Source organism: Danio rerio, chromosome 6, assembly GCF_049306965.1.
Source record: "Danio rerio strain Tuebingen ecotype United States chromosome 6, GRCz12tu, whole genome shotgun sequence".
NCBI lineage: Eukaryota > Metazoa > Chordata > Actinopteri > Cypriniformes > Danionidae > Danio > Danio rerio.
The window spans coordinates 13751311-13766735 of NC_133181.1; the positions used below are offsets into that span (position 1 = coordinate 13751311).

At 37.5% G+C, this 15425-nt stretch overlaps 1 protein-coding gene across 3 annotated transcripts in view; it reads right to left on the reverse strand.

Moving 5' to 3' along the window:
- Positions 1-500: 500 nt before the first annotated feature.
- The window catches only part of bmpr2a (bone morphogenetic protein receptor, type II a (serine/threonine kinase)), a 59113-nt gene continuing 44188 nt past the window's right edge, over positions 501-15425 (reverse strand). For 2 of the 3 annotated variants that reach the window (XM_005165835.5, XM_073953070.1), the window contains exons 10-13: positions 14199-14335; positions 13904-14073; positions 10775-11946; positions 501-6296 (exon numbers count right to left, since the gene is read on the reverse strand). In XM_005165835.5, the coding sequence (XP_005165892.1) occupies positions 6022-6296; positions 10775-11946; positions 13904-14073; positions 14199-14335 (1754 nt within the window). In that variant the 3' untranslated portion in view covers positions 501-6021. 3 annotated transcript variants of the gene reach the window in all.

Here is a 15425-nt window from a genome sequence, read left to right on the forward strand (position 1 = left end):
AAAGGAAAGTTGTGGAGTAAAAGTACTGATATACTGCACTAAAAATGTACTCAAGGGAATGTAAAAGTAGACAATTTGAAAACTTTTCAGTAGATTACAATTCCTGAGAAAAAACTACTCAATTACAGTAATCTGAGTATTTGTAACTTGTTACTTTACAATACTGGTCTTAAGTAAACAGTCTTTAAAGATCTACTCCTTATTTCAATTATTTATTATTAACATGTAAAGTCTATATTATAACATTTGAATGTCAAGACAAGCTTTATAAAAGCTCCACCAACATTGCAAACATGTAAACCTCTATAATCAGTTAAGTTTACATGCTTAAATGTTTATTTAGCGTAGCACAACAAACCAGTATTTGCCATAATAAAAATATGACACAGTACGGTTATAATAACATGTTTAAGTGCGCCGACTAGTGGTGATAACCTCGTACTGCAATTCTAAAAGGTCAAAAAAGAAAAACACTGTACAGTAAATAAATGGAGACAATGCAAATGCAAAGCATCATTTAATTTAAATCTGCAAATAACAATACACTTTTACAGTTTGCACCTTTCTTATACAAATCACGATTTTTCAAAAATGTCTCAGCGAGGGGAATAAAATGATCACGACACTACGATTACAACGATTGTGTTAACAGGAGAATAACATAACACACTCATCCACACATACATGCACCAACACACACACACATACATGTCCAGAAACACACCAGGGTCTTAGCTGAAGTATTTTGTGCTCTTTAAGATGCATTTAAGACATGCAACAGTCAGTTAAGGGGAGGATAACACAGGACTCTATAATGACAGCGTCCGATTTATTATCACTGACATGCCAGAGCAGTGTTTGATTTCAGACCCAAGCTGCTTCATGTCTTTGTGCATAGCGTAGAGTGCTGATCTTGTGTGCTTCGATTGTTCTCTAGCGGATTAAACCTTTGCCCTTGGTTGACACCTTGTTCATTAAGTGACCAGAACAGGTATGAAGTTGCACAGGGATAGATAGAAACATGCAGCACAAAAACCTTTCACACGACTAGAGACGAGACACAAACACATGGAACAAACGGACTCACTCGCACATAGAAAAAATACACAAATAGTAGGTCCAAAACGTCGTTAGACATTCTAACAGAATCCAGAAGAGCCAGTTTTTACACAGCTTTGTGCATCTCTGAGTAAAGCTTGTCCAGAAAGCGAGAGGCGTGACTGGTCGGATCATATCAGCAGTTCCCTACAGTCACACCGTTTCTAAATATTGTCTTGTTGCAGTCTTGCGTGTCTGATGCTGAGAGATACGTGATCGTGGCACCACAGTGAATTGTGTTGAATTGCTTTTTGTAGTCTGTTGGCTTCTTTAGGACCTCGCTCATGGAAAAATGAGGTGTTGGATACCAGTGTTGGGGGTAATGCATTACAGGTTTCATCAAGTCAAATTAATGAAACTTTTTAGAACCATTTTGAGACTATTATGAGAGAAATGTCAGACTTACACAAGGCTAAACGGTGAAGATTTTTTAATCGCCAAGTTAAAAACAAATGTTACTTTAAGGAAGATTAAACCAAATTAATAAGTAAATAGAGTTAATAAATAAATGTTTCTTAAAACTTTTATTGAACTATATTGCGATTGGATGAGTGTTGGCCCGATTGAGTAGTTTTACATAGACAAAGCAAAATTAAGACCTATTTAAAATTATTTAAGACCTACAAGACAATATTTCAGTGAATTTAAGACTTTTAAGGCCTAATTTAAGACTTTTAAAAATTATTTAAGACCTACAAGACAATATTTCAGTGAATTTAAGACTTTTAAGGCCTAATTTAAGACTTTTAAAAATTATTTAAGAACTACAAGACAATATTTCAGTGAATTTAAGACTTTTAAGGCCTAATTTAAGACTTTTAAAAATTATTTAAGACCTATAAGACAATATTTCAGTGAATTTAAGACTTTTAAGGCCTATTTTAAGACTTTTAAAAATTATTTAAGACCTATAAGACAATATTTCAGCGAATTTAAGAGTATTAAGGCCTTATTTAAGACTTTTAAAAATATTTTAAGACATACAAGACAATATTACAGTGAATTTAAGACTTTAAATAACTACTGGCCCTAAGTAACTAAGTAGTTATTCACTTGTAATGAGGACACCCTCATTACAAGTTAAGTAATAATATTACTATTCTAAATAACGAGTAGTGTGTTACTTTTAAAATTTAAGTAATAATATTTGAGTTACTTTTTAGTTTAGTTAATTCGCTTTAAAAAGTAAATTGCTGAATTAAAACGAATAGTCATGTTGACTCTCGCACGCAATGAGAGAATTGGTGCAGACAGAAAAGATGCTAGAGCCTTACATTTCTGTGATGGAAATATTCTCATTATTTTGAACACAGAAAAGGAAAAGAGCATTATTTGAATGGACAGTGATTTAACTTTTTTAATAAGACAATAAGTACTAAAGTAGCAAACGCATTGCTTTAAACTTTCATACAGCATGTATAGCCCACCTGCTTCGAATGTTATCACTCAACTGAATGGGCGTTATCAGTGGCTATCAGCCGATAGATACGGGCCAGTAGTTATCATTCATCTACATGGTTAATCTGCTATACACATAGAGAAGACTCCAGATCTGTTTTTACATTACTGTGACGCTTGGGTTGAGGGTTGGGGTAGGTGTAATAAAATACAGTTAATTGGAAATGTAATAAATAATAAAAAATAATTAACTTCCTGCAGCAGCTGTATGTGATCTATAGCGGATTAACCATGTGGATGGATGTTAATATGATAACCGCCTTCTGAGCCTACTAGTAAGCGGAGAAGTCCCCTACTGGCCCATATCTATCAGCTGATAACCACTAATAACGCCAATTATATTGAGTGATAACATTTAAATCGGCTCGTTATACAGGCAGCTCTGGGGTCAGGAAGTTCTCTGAAGATAACATTATCCTACATACATTTTTGTTGTGTCTGTTTTTTTAAAGGTAAATTAATGAAATACAGTGTGTTGTTAATTGCAGAGCTCCTCTATTTAAAAAAAAAACAAGAAAAAAACCCTGCAAGTTTTGTAAGAGATCAAGCCTCAAGTCAGAAAATGTAAGACAAAAGTAACTCAAAAGTAAAGTAGCGCATTACTTACCATAAAAGTAACTAAGTAACACGACTAGTTACAAAGAGAGTACTAAGGAGTAACGCAATCAGCTGATTGGAATGCTATCACTCGATTGAATAGGCATTACCAGTGGTTATCAGCCGATAGATATGAGCCAGAAGGGACCTTCTGCACCTACTAGTAGGCTCAGAAGGCTGTTATCATCCATCACCATAGTTAATCAGTTATAGATCACATACATATAGCATTAATTGTATTTTAATAATGTCTTCCCCTCCCCCAACTAGACATAGGGCGATAACCGGTTTCAAGGTTTACCATGGTTTGGAAAAGTCAAAGTTTTTAAACTGAAAAAAAATTCTGTTATACCGTTCCTAAGGTATATGTAAGGTTTTTTATTTGTTGTACAGAAATCTGTGCTTTTGAAACAAATGAAGACAGCAGTCAATTATTTATTTTCAATTATTTAGCCTGACATGTTTACTGTTCCACAATATTATAAAGGTTTCCTGAAGTGAAATATATTGTTTTAAATTAGGGGGAAGTTATTGGTTCAGACATTTGAAAAGTAATTCTTTTAGAGTAGTAATCACAATACCATGATACCGTGAAACCGTCATATTTTTATCACACTGTCAGAAACTTAACCCTAACCCTAAACCCAACCGTTACAGTAATGTAAAAACAGATCTGGAGTCTTCTCTATTAGTATAGCTGATTAACCATAAGATTTATTTATATTATTTAGTAAATTTCCCATTAATTGTATTTTTTAACGTCTACCCCAACCCTAGACCCAACCGTCACAGTAAAAACAGATCTGGATCTCTATTAGTATAGCTGATTAACCATGTGGATGGATGATAACAGCCTATTGAGCCTACCAGTGGGCGCAAAAGGCCCCTACTTGCCCATATCTATCAGCTGATAACCACCGATAACGCCCGTCCAATGGAGTGATAACATTCAAAGTGTAAATCAATATTGTAATCCATTACTTTAGAAAGTACTTTCTAAACTTTCCCCAACACTGTTGGATACAAAACAGCACTTGCAAACTGTGAGTACAGTCCCACAGGAACTTCAGAAATGCTGTCTAATAAATCTCTAAGAGCAGAATAGGGGAAAGTATCAGACAGCTTTTACAACTGGTATCAAGATGCATCCGGAAAATGCATTTGGTCAGTAAGCTTTTGTATCACACACACTCATTTGGTTGAACACATTCAAACAGCCACTAAAGTTGTGTTGTTGCTAGCCTGACTATCTGAAAAAAAGTTTGGTTTGAGGCTAAAAAAATGCAAAAAGCGCAAACGCACAGTAATCGGGCATACTGTAGTATTCTTGGTATCAGAGGCTAAATGTAATCATTTGTAGAGTTCATTTGTAAATTGTGCTTGCTTATTCTACATTAGATCAGAAATAGACTATGCATGCAGTCACCCAAAAATGAAAAAGTGGACAGTGGATTAAAACATCAGGTGTAAATGGGAATGTGCTTGTCTCTTGTGATCCTGTTGACCAAAACACATCTTAATACCAGACATAAACAGCGCCTTTGAGAATGTAAACATATTTTTTAGGTCCACATTTGAGAAAAATGGAAAGCTTTGACACCATTCAAAGATGAGTATTTAAAAAAACATTAATGAGTAGCCCTATAATCTTATACCGAGATTTTTGACCTTTTTACAACATTTTATAGAGCTTAAACTCACAAAGAGCAATATAACAGTTTAGCTATTAAAACACAAAGAAATCAATACTGACTATAGAAACTTCCAACACAGGCTCATTGTGAATATGTACCCCTGTATACAGTACATTTCTGGAGAGGAAGTATGTATGGCTGCATTTCATCTTTAAAACAAACGCTATGGGACGGTATGATTCAGATTTCTTTTTCGCACTTACCAGCTGACCGCTTGCCTCTGTGTAGACGTCTATTCCGCTGTTACCCGTTTGCCCAGTGGCACGCCATGCATGTCGGTGGACTTAGGAGAAGGAGCGGAGTTGACCGCGATGACAGGGTTCAATTCCGAAGAAGAACGGTTCCAGAAAGCAGGTAAAACAAAAGCAAAAAATCAAATAAACAAGTAAAAAATTAGGGGAGAACCTGATAAGATCTGAAAACATTGTAAAAAAAAACAGGTTGGCCGCAAGGGCTTTTCTTTTTCTGGATTGCTTTTGAAAACGTTGTCTGTTGGGCATAGGGATGATAGTGTGCTGGCTAATCGGTGCTTTGTAAACACAATCGGTTGGGTTTAGGGAAGGAGGAGGGTGGGGGGATTGGTCGGTCAAGTCAGTCAGTCGACAGCGGCGTCTGGTGGATTTACGAAAGAAGGGCAGGCACGAATGGCAGTTGCTAAATAAATCTGAGACCTGAAAAGGCGTACACAGCGGCCTCTAGTAGATTCGCGAAAACAAAAACTGCAAAAAACGTACCTCCTGGGAAGTATTTTGCGCTCTCCAGAAATGTAGACAAGGGTACGTATCCACAATAGGTTGGAAACTTCCCTACATCACTATAAGGTTATAGTTTTGTTATGTTTCAATAATTAGACTTTTAAAATTCCCTGATATTTTCAGGATATTTTCCATGACCTGGGGAATGTGACGTTGGTTTAAAAAAGAATAAATGACCATTTTGAATGGTCAAAATGATTTGATTGAGAACTTCTAGCAAAAAAAGTGCAACAAAAAGTGGCTTGATTAACACAAAAACGAACAAGAAGATGGCTGCATAGCTCTTTACAATATAAAGTCAATAATTGTCTTACTGTGCTTATGATTGGGGTTGAGTTTAAGACATGTATATGGTTCAATCCACTAATGTCTCCAGACCTTTTTACAGAGTTAACAAGGATTTACCCTGTTTTTTAAGTTCAAAAGTCACAGTCATTAGGATCTGAGAAGCGAGATCCTCCTCGACTGCCTAGATAGACAGCCGAAGCTGATTTAGGTCTGCTGGTCCCAGCCTGATTCTGATTCTGCCCGAGGCCTCCTCCGTGACGACTGTTGTTGTTGACTTCGGCATCCAGTGTGTCAGTGGTGATAACCCAGCTGGCAGGACGCCACTTCTTAAGTGCGTAAGGCGTCTTTACCCGCTTCTTGATTTTATCCCCTGACCCCTCTGTCCCATCGCCGACAGACCTGCCTCCTGTGGGCGAACCGAGAAGTTACATGATCATGTTTCTACGGCTAAAACAATGGGCCTCATTCATGAAATATGAGCAGAAAGAAATTATGTGTCAGTTGCTCAGAAACAAAGTGGTTTTACAAACAAAAAGTCATTATGATCATGTTTCAGCTATGACGCTCTGGCAAAAATGCCTTTGGAAAGTGTTACATGCCATCATAGATAGTCTACATAATATTTTAGACTGTTATGATAGCCACACTGCCAGACTGTGTCATTTAAACTCATCTTATGTGTGTGTGTGTGTTGTAGAGAAGGTGCATATCAGTAAAAACATTGCTTCCTGACCATCAGCTGCCATTTTTTCGTGATGTCATCAAGATACACAGTAAAAAATGCTGGCTTCCACACAATTCCTTCATGTTGTCAACTAAGTGAACTTAATTGTTATTACAAGTGTAAGTGGATTAGACATAAAACAATTAATTTGTCCTGAAAAAAAAATAATTGTGTTTCAACTCATTTTAAATAAGTAGTTTGAACGAAGCACAAAAAGTCATTTTTGAGTGTAGAAATTCAAATCACCAGCGATCTAGTCCATACAGATCGCTCAAGAACTACAAATCTGCCACCAAAAGAACTACAAATCCTCATCATCATGTACCACACTTACACCTGTTCTACCTGTAGCATTACGAAGCGTTTCTCCTTGCCTTCCTGTGGTTTGATTTTTTGCTTTGTTGATTTTTGATGTTAGCCGAGTAAGCCTCGAGTCTTCTGTAACATAAGGATGCTGACAACGGAGGTGAGAATCCAGAGACTTTATTCAGACAGATAATGGTCAGGCAGGCAAGGGTCGATTACAGGAGCAAACAGAATTAAAAATGGCAATCCACAAAGAGTGCCCAAAACAAGGCAAGAGATCTGTACAGGTGGCTAAAGTTAAAGATTCATAATGTTACAGGTGGAACAGGTGTGAGTGTGTGGTGCATGACAGGATTTGTAGTACTTTTGGTGGAAGATTTGTAGTTCTCCAGCAATCAGTATGGACAAGATCGCTGGCGATTGTGACACTTTATAACATACTACACTTAACAAATTGTCCTCTATAACATATAAAGATGTGTGTCCACCGAATCGTTTCTGCGCAGCTGAAAACACCTGTACTCTGCCAAAAACTGGCTGTGAGAGCATTTAAAAAATGCTGAAAACCATTAGCCAAAAAGACACAACACATGCTAATACTTCTGGTCTGTTAATAGGTGGCAAAAAAGACCAGACGCCTCAATGCATGTCAATGGGAAGAGGCCTCATTATTCTGAATGAACAGCTTTTGAGAGGAAATATCTTGTCGTTTAATGAATGGACAGCCTGTTCGCTAATCTTCAAAATCTTTTATATTAAGCAAGATGTTCATGGTGAACCATATGTATAGTTTACCCTGATAACATTTCTTTTTAAGAAAAGGCAGTGAAGGGAATGACTCGAAAGCTAGGACTCATTTATTTATGACATTACAATACAATAGTATGTGGTTCTATCTTTGGTTTTAACGTTACCTGAAACTAGACTTTAATAGGAATATTGTAATGACAACTATGTTTAGCATAAACCTGATTTATACTATCTATAATGTATTTGAATGAATAATAGGAATGTTTTAATATTGAGTGAACACTGAATTATATTCTATTTAAATAAATAAGTGTGCTATTTATATGGCTTTCACACTTTAAGCGATTCGAAATGTAATGAATTGTATGACTGCTTCTTAGGGCTGGACGATTTGGCCTAAAATCAAAATCTCGATTAACTAAACATTTTAACTCGGTAAACGATTATCTAAATGTATTTTATTTTTTGGCCTTTATAGTTCCCTGACAAGTTTTGTACAGTAAATAAGCTCAAATATTACAAGCGAGAGATTTCTGAATGAGGGGTGCATTACTTGATTATAAAATAATTAAAGAAAACACACACTATCTACTATCTATGGTTATTTGATTCAACGTCAAACAACTGAAATTAAAACACACATTGCCTACAACAGTCACTCTTTCTTAAAAAAGCAAAAATAATAATAAAAAAATAAATAACTAAAAAAGTATATATATATATATATATATATATATATATATATATATATATATATATATATATATATATATATATATATATATATATATATATATAATATTATTGTTTTTCTTATTAAAAGTAGAAAATAAGCAGTGTCTCTTCTAAATAAAACAACTATGTATATCCTGTGTATAATGTTTTAAACAATGCATATCTTGAATCTTGTGCAAACATATATTTTAATGTAAATAATAATTTTTTTGTACTGGAAAATATGCCATCTCAAGATTTTTTTGGCACGGCATCCAATCATCGCCAATGTAGTGTAAACGTGCAATGTGTAATTACATTTTTTAAAGAGGTGCGCAGGCATACGAACTCACGAAGGCTGCGCCAGACCACACCCGTGCATTCGAAGCAGAAGGATAAATCAGAGCGGGGTCACATGACTCCACGGGCGTTAGGGAAAGTAATTGAAAAAATTTACTTGAAAAAATTTGATCGATTATAGGTTTTGAATGACGATTTAGATTATTTTTTGATTAATCGCCCAGCCCTACTGCTCCTTATGATGATGATATCCGCTTGTTAAGTGGTGACGTGTTGGTGACGTATGTAATACTGTTTCCGGGTCCAAGCTGCCACTCATTCGAGTTGAGGAATTATTTGTTTATGATCACTTTTTATTTATATCACACATTAAAGTTAATTTTATATAAAGTCATAGTGTACACAACAATCTCTGCTTAACAAATTTCAAAATTTAAACAATTTATTAAAAAAAATTAATAACTTTCTGGCCATTGGATATTAGGCATGGCCATATATATTGCGATCGTGATTTTCGAAAGTATTAAATCGCTTTGTAAACGTTTATTATTACCATTTCATGAGTCTCCCCATTCAGTTGAATAGAGCGTTCGGACCCGAAAGCAGCTTCGTGTGACGTCACACTTAACAAGCGGATAATAAGGGTAAAGTATAAATAATTTTTATAAAATATTCTTTGTATGGCTTATTTGTATTTTATTTTAAGCTAGAATTAAAAAATAAATTAATAAAATAAAAAAGTCAATATTTTTAAAAATATTTTTTTTAATTGGCTAGAACAAGCCAGTGTTGTCCAATGGTTTGCCTAATTAAGCTAGCTGGCCCAGTTAACCTAATTAAATAGCAATTTAAACTGAATGCTAGTATCTTGCAAAAGAACTAGTAAACTGGCAAAGATTAAAGTTATAGTTTTTAAACTTTTATTTTGAAAAATGTGTTGAAGAAATCTTCTCTCCATTAAACATTCATTCATTCATTTTATTGTCGGCTGAGTCCCTTTATTAATCTGGGGTCGCCCCACCGGAATGAACCACCAACTTATCCAGCACATGTTTTACGCAGCAAATGCCCTTCCAGCTGCAACCCATCGCTGAGAAACATCCATACACACTTATTCACACTCATCCGCTTCGGAAAATTTGGTCTACCCAATTCACCTGTATATCTTTGGACTGTGGGGGAAACTGGAGCACCCGGAGGAAACCCACGCGAACGCAGGGAGAACATGCAAACTCCACACAGAAACGCCAACTGACCCAGCCGGGACTCGAACCAGCGACCTTCTTGCTGTGAGACGACAACACTACCTACTGCGCCACTGCGTCGCCCATCCATTGAACAGCACTTGGTAAATACAGTGCTCAGCATATATAAGTACACCCCTCACAAATCTCTCTTTTAAATTCATATTTTATTAGGAAGCTAAACAATATTATATTTGTGCATATACATTAGATTAGTCAGCACTGAGAACAAATCTGGAGCTTATTTAAAAAAAATAACTTACGAAAAGGGTCCAAAAACTAGTACACCTAAATTTATATGGTACAGAAAAATATTAAATGAAGTTTAGTTGAAACTTTGAAGGTTGTAATTTTTTTTTTGCAATATTTTGAATTTAATTGAATTATCTTTCTATTTCTAAATATGTTTGCTGACTAAAATATACTTTTAATTAATAAATCTGTTTTGTTTAAATGCACCTAAATACATTGCCCTTATTCACTGAGAAATGGAGCAAAATATGCAGAAGCATTGTATATGAAAAAGATTAAAAATTTCACAGAAAGGTTAATAGTTTTGTCTTCAGCAGTATATAAAATTAAATAGTTAAATGGAGTATAAATAGCATTGTGTATAAAGTATACAATGTTTTTTGCAACATTTATCTTTATAAACGTTATTTAGATTAACGTTTAATCTTGCATTCAATGCCAATTGTCATTTACAAATCCTAAATCAGCTGAATCACTGTTTAATCAGAACCAGAATCAGAACTGTTTTACAAAACCTCTTTGGTCCCACAAATAAAAAAAAAAACAAGTAAATTGCACTTAAAATGGTAAAATTAGCTGAAATGAGAATCTCACCTAGTAATGGCAGTGTTGTGATGGACAGATCCAGAGAGTTGGGTCTCTCTGGTCTGCGCACTCGGTTCTGTCTGAGCAGAGCCTCTCCGTGTGTCTGTGTCTGGCTTTGGGCCTGTGGAGGAATGGCGGTTGAAGCAGAACACGGGCCAGGCAGCACAACCGGCTCCACCGTAGAAGACGACGAAGCATCCCCTGTCGGACCGACACTCTCATTGTTCTCTCCTCCCTCTCCTCCACCCTCTGTCTCTCCATCACCATCTCCCTCACCATTGTTGTTATTGCTGTTGTTGTTGTTTGCATTGTCAGGATGCGCCTCTCTTCTCAGCAGAGGCTCCTGCTCATCGGGACTGGTGTTTAAGAGGCCGAAGGTCAAGTCCTCGTTGGCTGAACTTCCTGCTGACTCGGCTGCTGGTTCTGTTGCATATTTATTCATTGCTGCCGCCGCATCGTTGTTGGCAACTGTAATCAGCCGGGCTTCATGCGTCGCATTCACCACACTGCTTTTAGCCACACCCATCTCAACCTTCTTCAGATTTGACTTTCCAAGCTTTCCGAACTTCATCCGCAGCGATGAAGACGTCGAGGTGGATGTTTTCCCAGGCTTTACGTGGAGACTGAGGCTACTGGGTCTCTTAGGGACGTTCTGCTGCTTAGGTAAGATGGTTATAGGGGTGTCCCCATGCCTACTGGATCCTTGTGACCCCGAAACCTCAGAAACCATCTTCATGAGAGGATAAAACGGGCCGTGGGAGGCTGACGTTTCAGGAGAGCAGAACTGTTTCTGTGAATGTTCCATAAGGCTCTCGTCCGAGCTCTCTCTCATGTTCCTCTGGACTTCGCTCGGGTCGAGTTTTGGTATCTCCAGGTCTTCTCGTGTCAGCTGAGCACAGAGATTGGTGGCCACTGGTGGAGGATGCGTGGCATTGCAGGACTCTGAGACAGGAGTAGCGGAGGAGCTTTCTGTGCCAGACTGTCGTGATTGGGCCTGCTGCCACTCATAGTTGATGCAGTTCTTTTTCTTCTCTGCGGGATTAGTTCCTCCTGCTGAGGTTTGCTCCACTGAGGTGTCATTGTGGAGTGGTTTATCAGCACCTTCATGGTCTTCAGTGTTTGTGGATGAGTGTTCAAGGACAGAACCTACTTTAGGTGTCTGCCTTCCAGCAGAGAAGTTCCTACAAATGTTATATTGCATTGGTTAAATCAAATGAGGTGAAGATGTGTATAGACTTTTAATTAAAACAGATGGATTTCAATATCACGGAACCAAGAATTAAAAAAATTGATCAAAGAAATGGCAGGAAACATGTCAAATGGAAAATATCACATATACTGTCAAAAGAAAACAACAACAAACTATGTAATATCATCATAATAATAATAGTTTCTTACATTTAAATAGCACTTTTCTGGACACTTAGGGTGCTTTCACATCTGTAGTTCGCTTCATTTGGTCCGGACCAAGCGCAATAAATGATACATTGTTGCATTTTCTGCCGTCTTTGGGTCGTTTTTACACCACACTGCTGGCTTTGATCCGAACCAGTTGAAACGAACCAAAATGCAGTCATCTGACAAAATCCACATCTCTCATTGGCCAGATGTTGTTGAACATATTTCCTAAATTGCTTATTGATTGGTCACAATTCACGTGCGGGAAAATGCCAGTGAACTCCCGCAGGTAAACAAAACCTTTTACTCTGGAGGGACGACTGCGCTGGCTGATTGTATCCCTGCTTTAGACAAACTATACATTACGAAAATGAAGCGCGGCCGCGGCTTGAAAACAGTGTTTAATGCGTCGCTCGTCACTTCAGGAGGAGGCGTAAATTAATTTAGCTAAACTGCAACATGGTCATCTTGCGGAAATATTACCAACGATCCATCAGGTAATGTTTTCCCCTCTCTCTCTCTCTCTCTGTTGGTAAAGCGCTGTCAACAAATATTTTTCCTCCATATCCCATAATGCACAGCGCATCGGCCTACGGCAGCTGAATTAGTCCAAAACGTTGTTTGAAAGCGTACCGAGACCACCTCTTCAAGCAGGTCTCGGTACGCTTATTTGGTCCGCTTTTGGTGCGCACTCGAGTACGATTGCTGCATTCTCACCTGCCCAAATGAACTGTACCAAAAGGGGAAACGAACTCTAGTGCGATTCAATCGAACTAAATAAGGCAGGTGTGAAAACACTCTTAAAGCGCTTTACACATTTTTGGCGGGAATCAACCTAGATGTCACGACGCTAGCCATATTACGCCAGACCGCCCACCACACATTAGCTGATTGGTGGAGAGGAGACAGAGTGATGACGCCAAGTGATGAATGCAAGGAGAACATGCCTACTCCACACAGAAACGCCAACTGATCCAGCTGAGGTTCGAACCAGTGACCTTCTTGCTGTGAGGCGAGAGCACTACCTACTGCTGCACTGCGGCACCCAAACTTTCGTACTGCACCTTTAATTAATTACCTGTGACCAGACTATTATTGATCAGTGACTTTTGGTTGTCAATAACATGTGGTTGAACATTTATTATGGGTCATTGATTACTTGTGTTTGCACCATGAGTTGTCAGTGAGTATAGATTGACAATTACCTGTTGTTGTACAGTAAATATTAGTAATAACCTTTGTATTTAGTCAAAGTGGTCATTTATTATTGGTTATAGTTAAGTGTTGTCCAGTAATCAGTTATTACACATTGATTACCTGTAGTTGTGGAGTGATTACTACATACTGATTGCATTTCACTGTACCGTGATTGATCAATAATCAACATTTATTGATTAACTGTGATTGTAAAATGATAACTATATTTGTGGTTGCACATTGAGTGATCAGTGGTTACTAATTATGGATTACCTGCAATTGTATAGCCGGTGGTCAGCCATTACAAGTTATTAATCAACTGTGGTTATTTATTGACTGTTCAGTGATTAGTTAAAGTTATTAGTAACTAATAACTTGATGGAAACAAATAACCTTAACTATTCTGAATTTGATTGTTATGCAATAATGTAGTCCTTTTGTAAAGCTGCTTTGAAACATTAATTATTGTGAAAAGCGCTATACAATTAAACTTGAAGCTGAATTGCTGGTTATTGATTATGCTAACTTCTGGCTATTGATTACCTGTGGTTATACAGTGCAGTGCTGTGGTTAAGAGCAGGACTGGCTGATTTTTCTCTGTCCCAGATGAGGAGCAGTTCGGCGAGTCGCTCCTCCGCACACTGAGCTGTCAGTCGGGCTTCTGCGTCCTGATCCCAGCAGTCTTCCATCGTCTCTTTCAGAGAATGCACCGTCTGCACAAAAATAGACGCGCATACACACATACGTCAACATTAACAAATCTATTTTAGCCTGTGGAGTGTTGATAAGCTCAGTTTGTGTGTGTGTGTGCATGTGTGTTCACATCCTCATTTCTCACCAGGCTATTCTCTTTCCAGGCTTCTGGGAATTTGGGTCTTTCTTTTTCTCTGGACACAAGCGCCTGCATGTCCTCTATGGTAGGATGATTGCCCACCTCTGCCTGGAATGCCAACTGAAAAGCTGGCACTGTTTCACCTGGTGGAAGAGGATTCTTATTTGGTTTTAAATAGCAGAGTCACAAGCAATGTAAAAAAAAAAAACAAGATAATAAATCTTTGCAAAGAGAAAACAAAATTAGCATCTTTATATTCATTCATTCGTTTTCTTTTCAGCTTAGTCCCTTTATTAACCAGGGTCACCACAGCGGAATGAACCGCCAACTTATGCAGTACATGTTTTACGCAGCAGATGCCCTTCCAGCTGCAACCTATTTTTGAGAAACTTCCAGACACACTTATTCACACTCATACACTACGGACAATTTAGCCAGCCAAATTCACCTGTTCTGCGTGTCTTTGGACTGTGGGGGAAACCGGAGCACCCAGAGGAAACCCACACGAACACGGGGAGAACATGCAAACTCCACACAGAAGCACCAACTGACCCAGCCAAGGCTTGAACCAGCGACCTTTATGCTGTGAGGGGACAGCACTACCTCCTGCGCCACCGCGTCACCCTTATCTTTATATTATTATCTTGGAATTTGCCTTAGTAATTCTTAATTTGTGTTGGGGGGTGTTGGGAGTGGGGAGGGGGATCAAAACGGTCATATTCTCTATCTTGTTTAGTTATGGTCAACTGTGGTAGCATCTTTTAATTAGGAAAAAAAATATTTTATTGTTATTATTTTTTATTTTTTATTTTATTTTGCTCTTTTATTGATCATCTTTCTATGTTTCTTCCTATTATATGCCTATTGCTGTTTTTATTGTTTTATGCTCATATCATGTGTTTATTTTCTCTCTGTAAAGCACTTTGTGCAGCCTTGTGGCAGTTGGAAACCTGCTATATAAATAAATAGAACTTAACTTTAACCTAATCTATTTTATTGATCCCATAATTAAACTCTATGCTTCGTCATCTCTACTAAAATAAGTCTGTTTACTGCATCAGCCAAGAAAAAGCTTGCGCAAACCACTAGTTTACCTTTTACATGTTTGATATTGGTGATGTGGTAAATAGAAATTCATGAAAAGGTGTTCTGGAACTATTAGATGTGCTGTATCATTAAGCAATTAGATTGATTGCTAACATACCTTATATCAGGGGCTCTCAATCTTGGTCC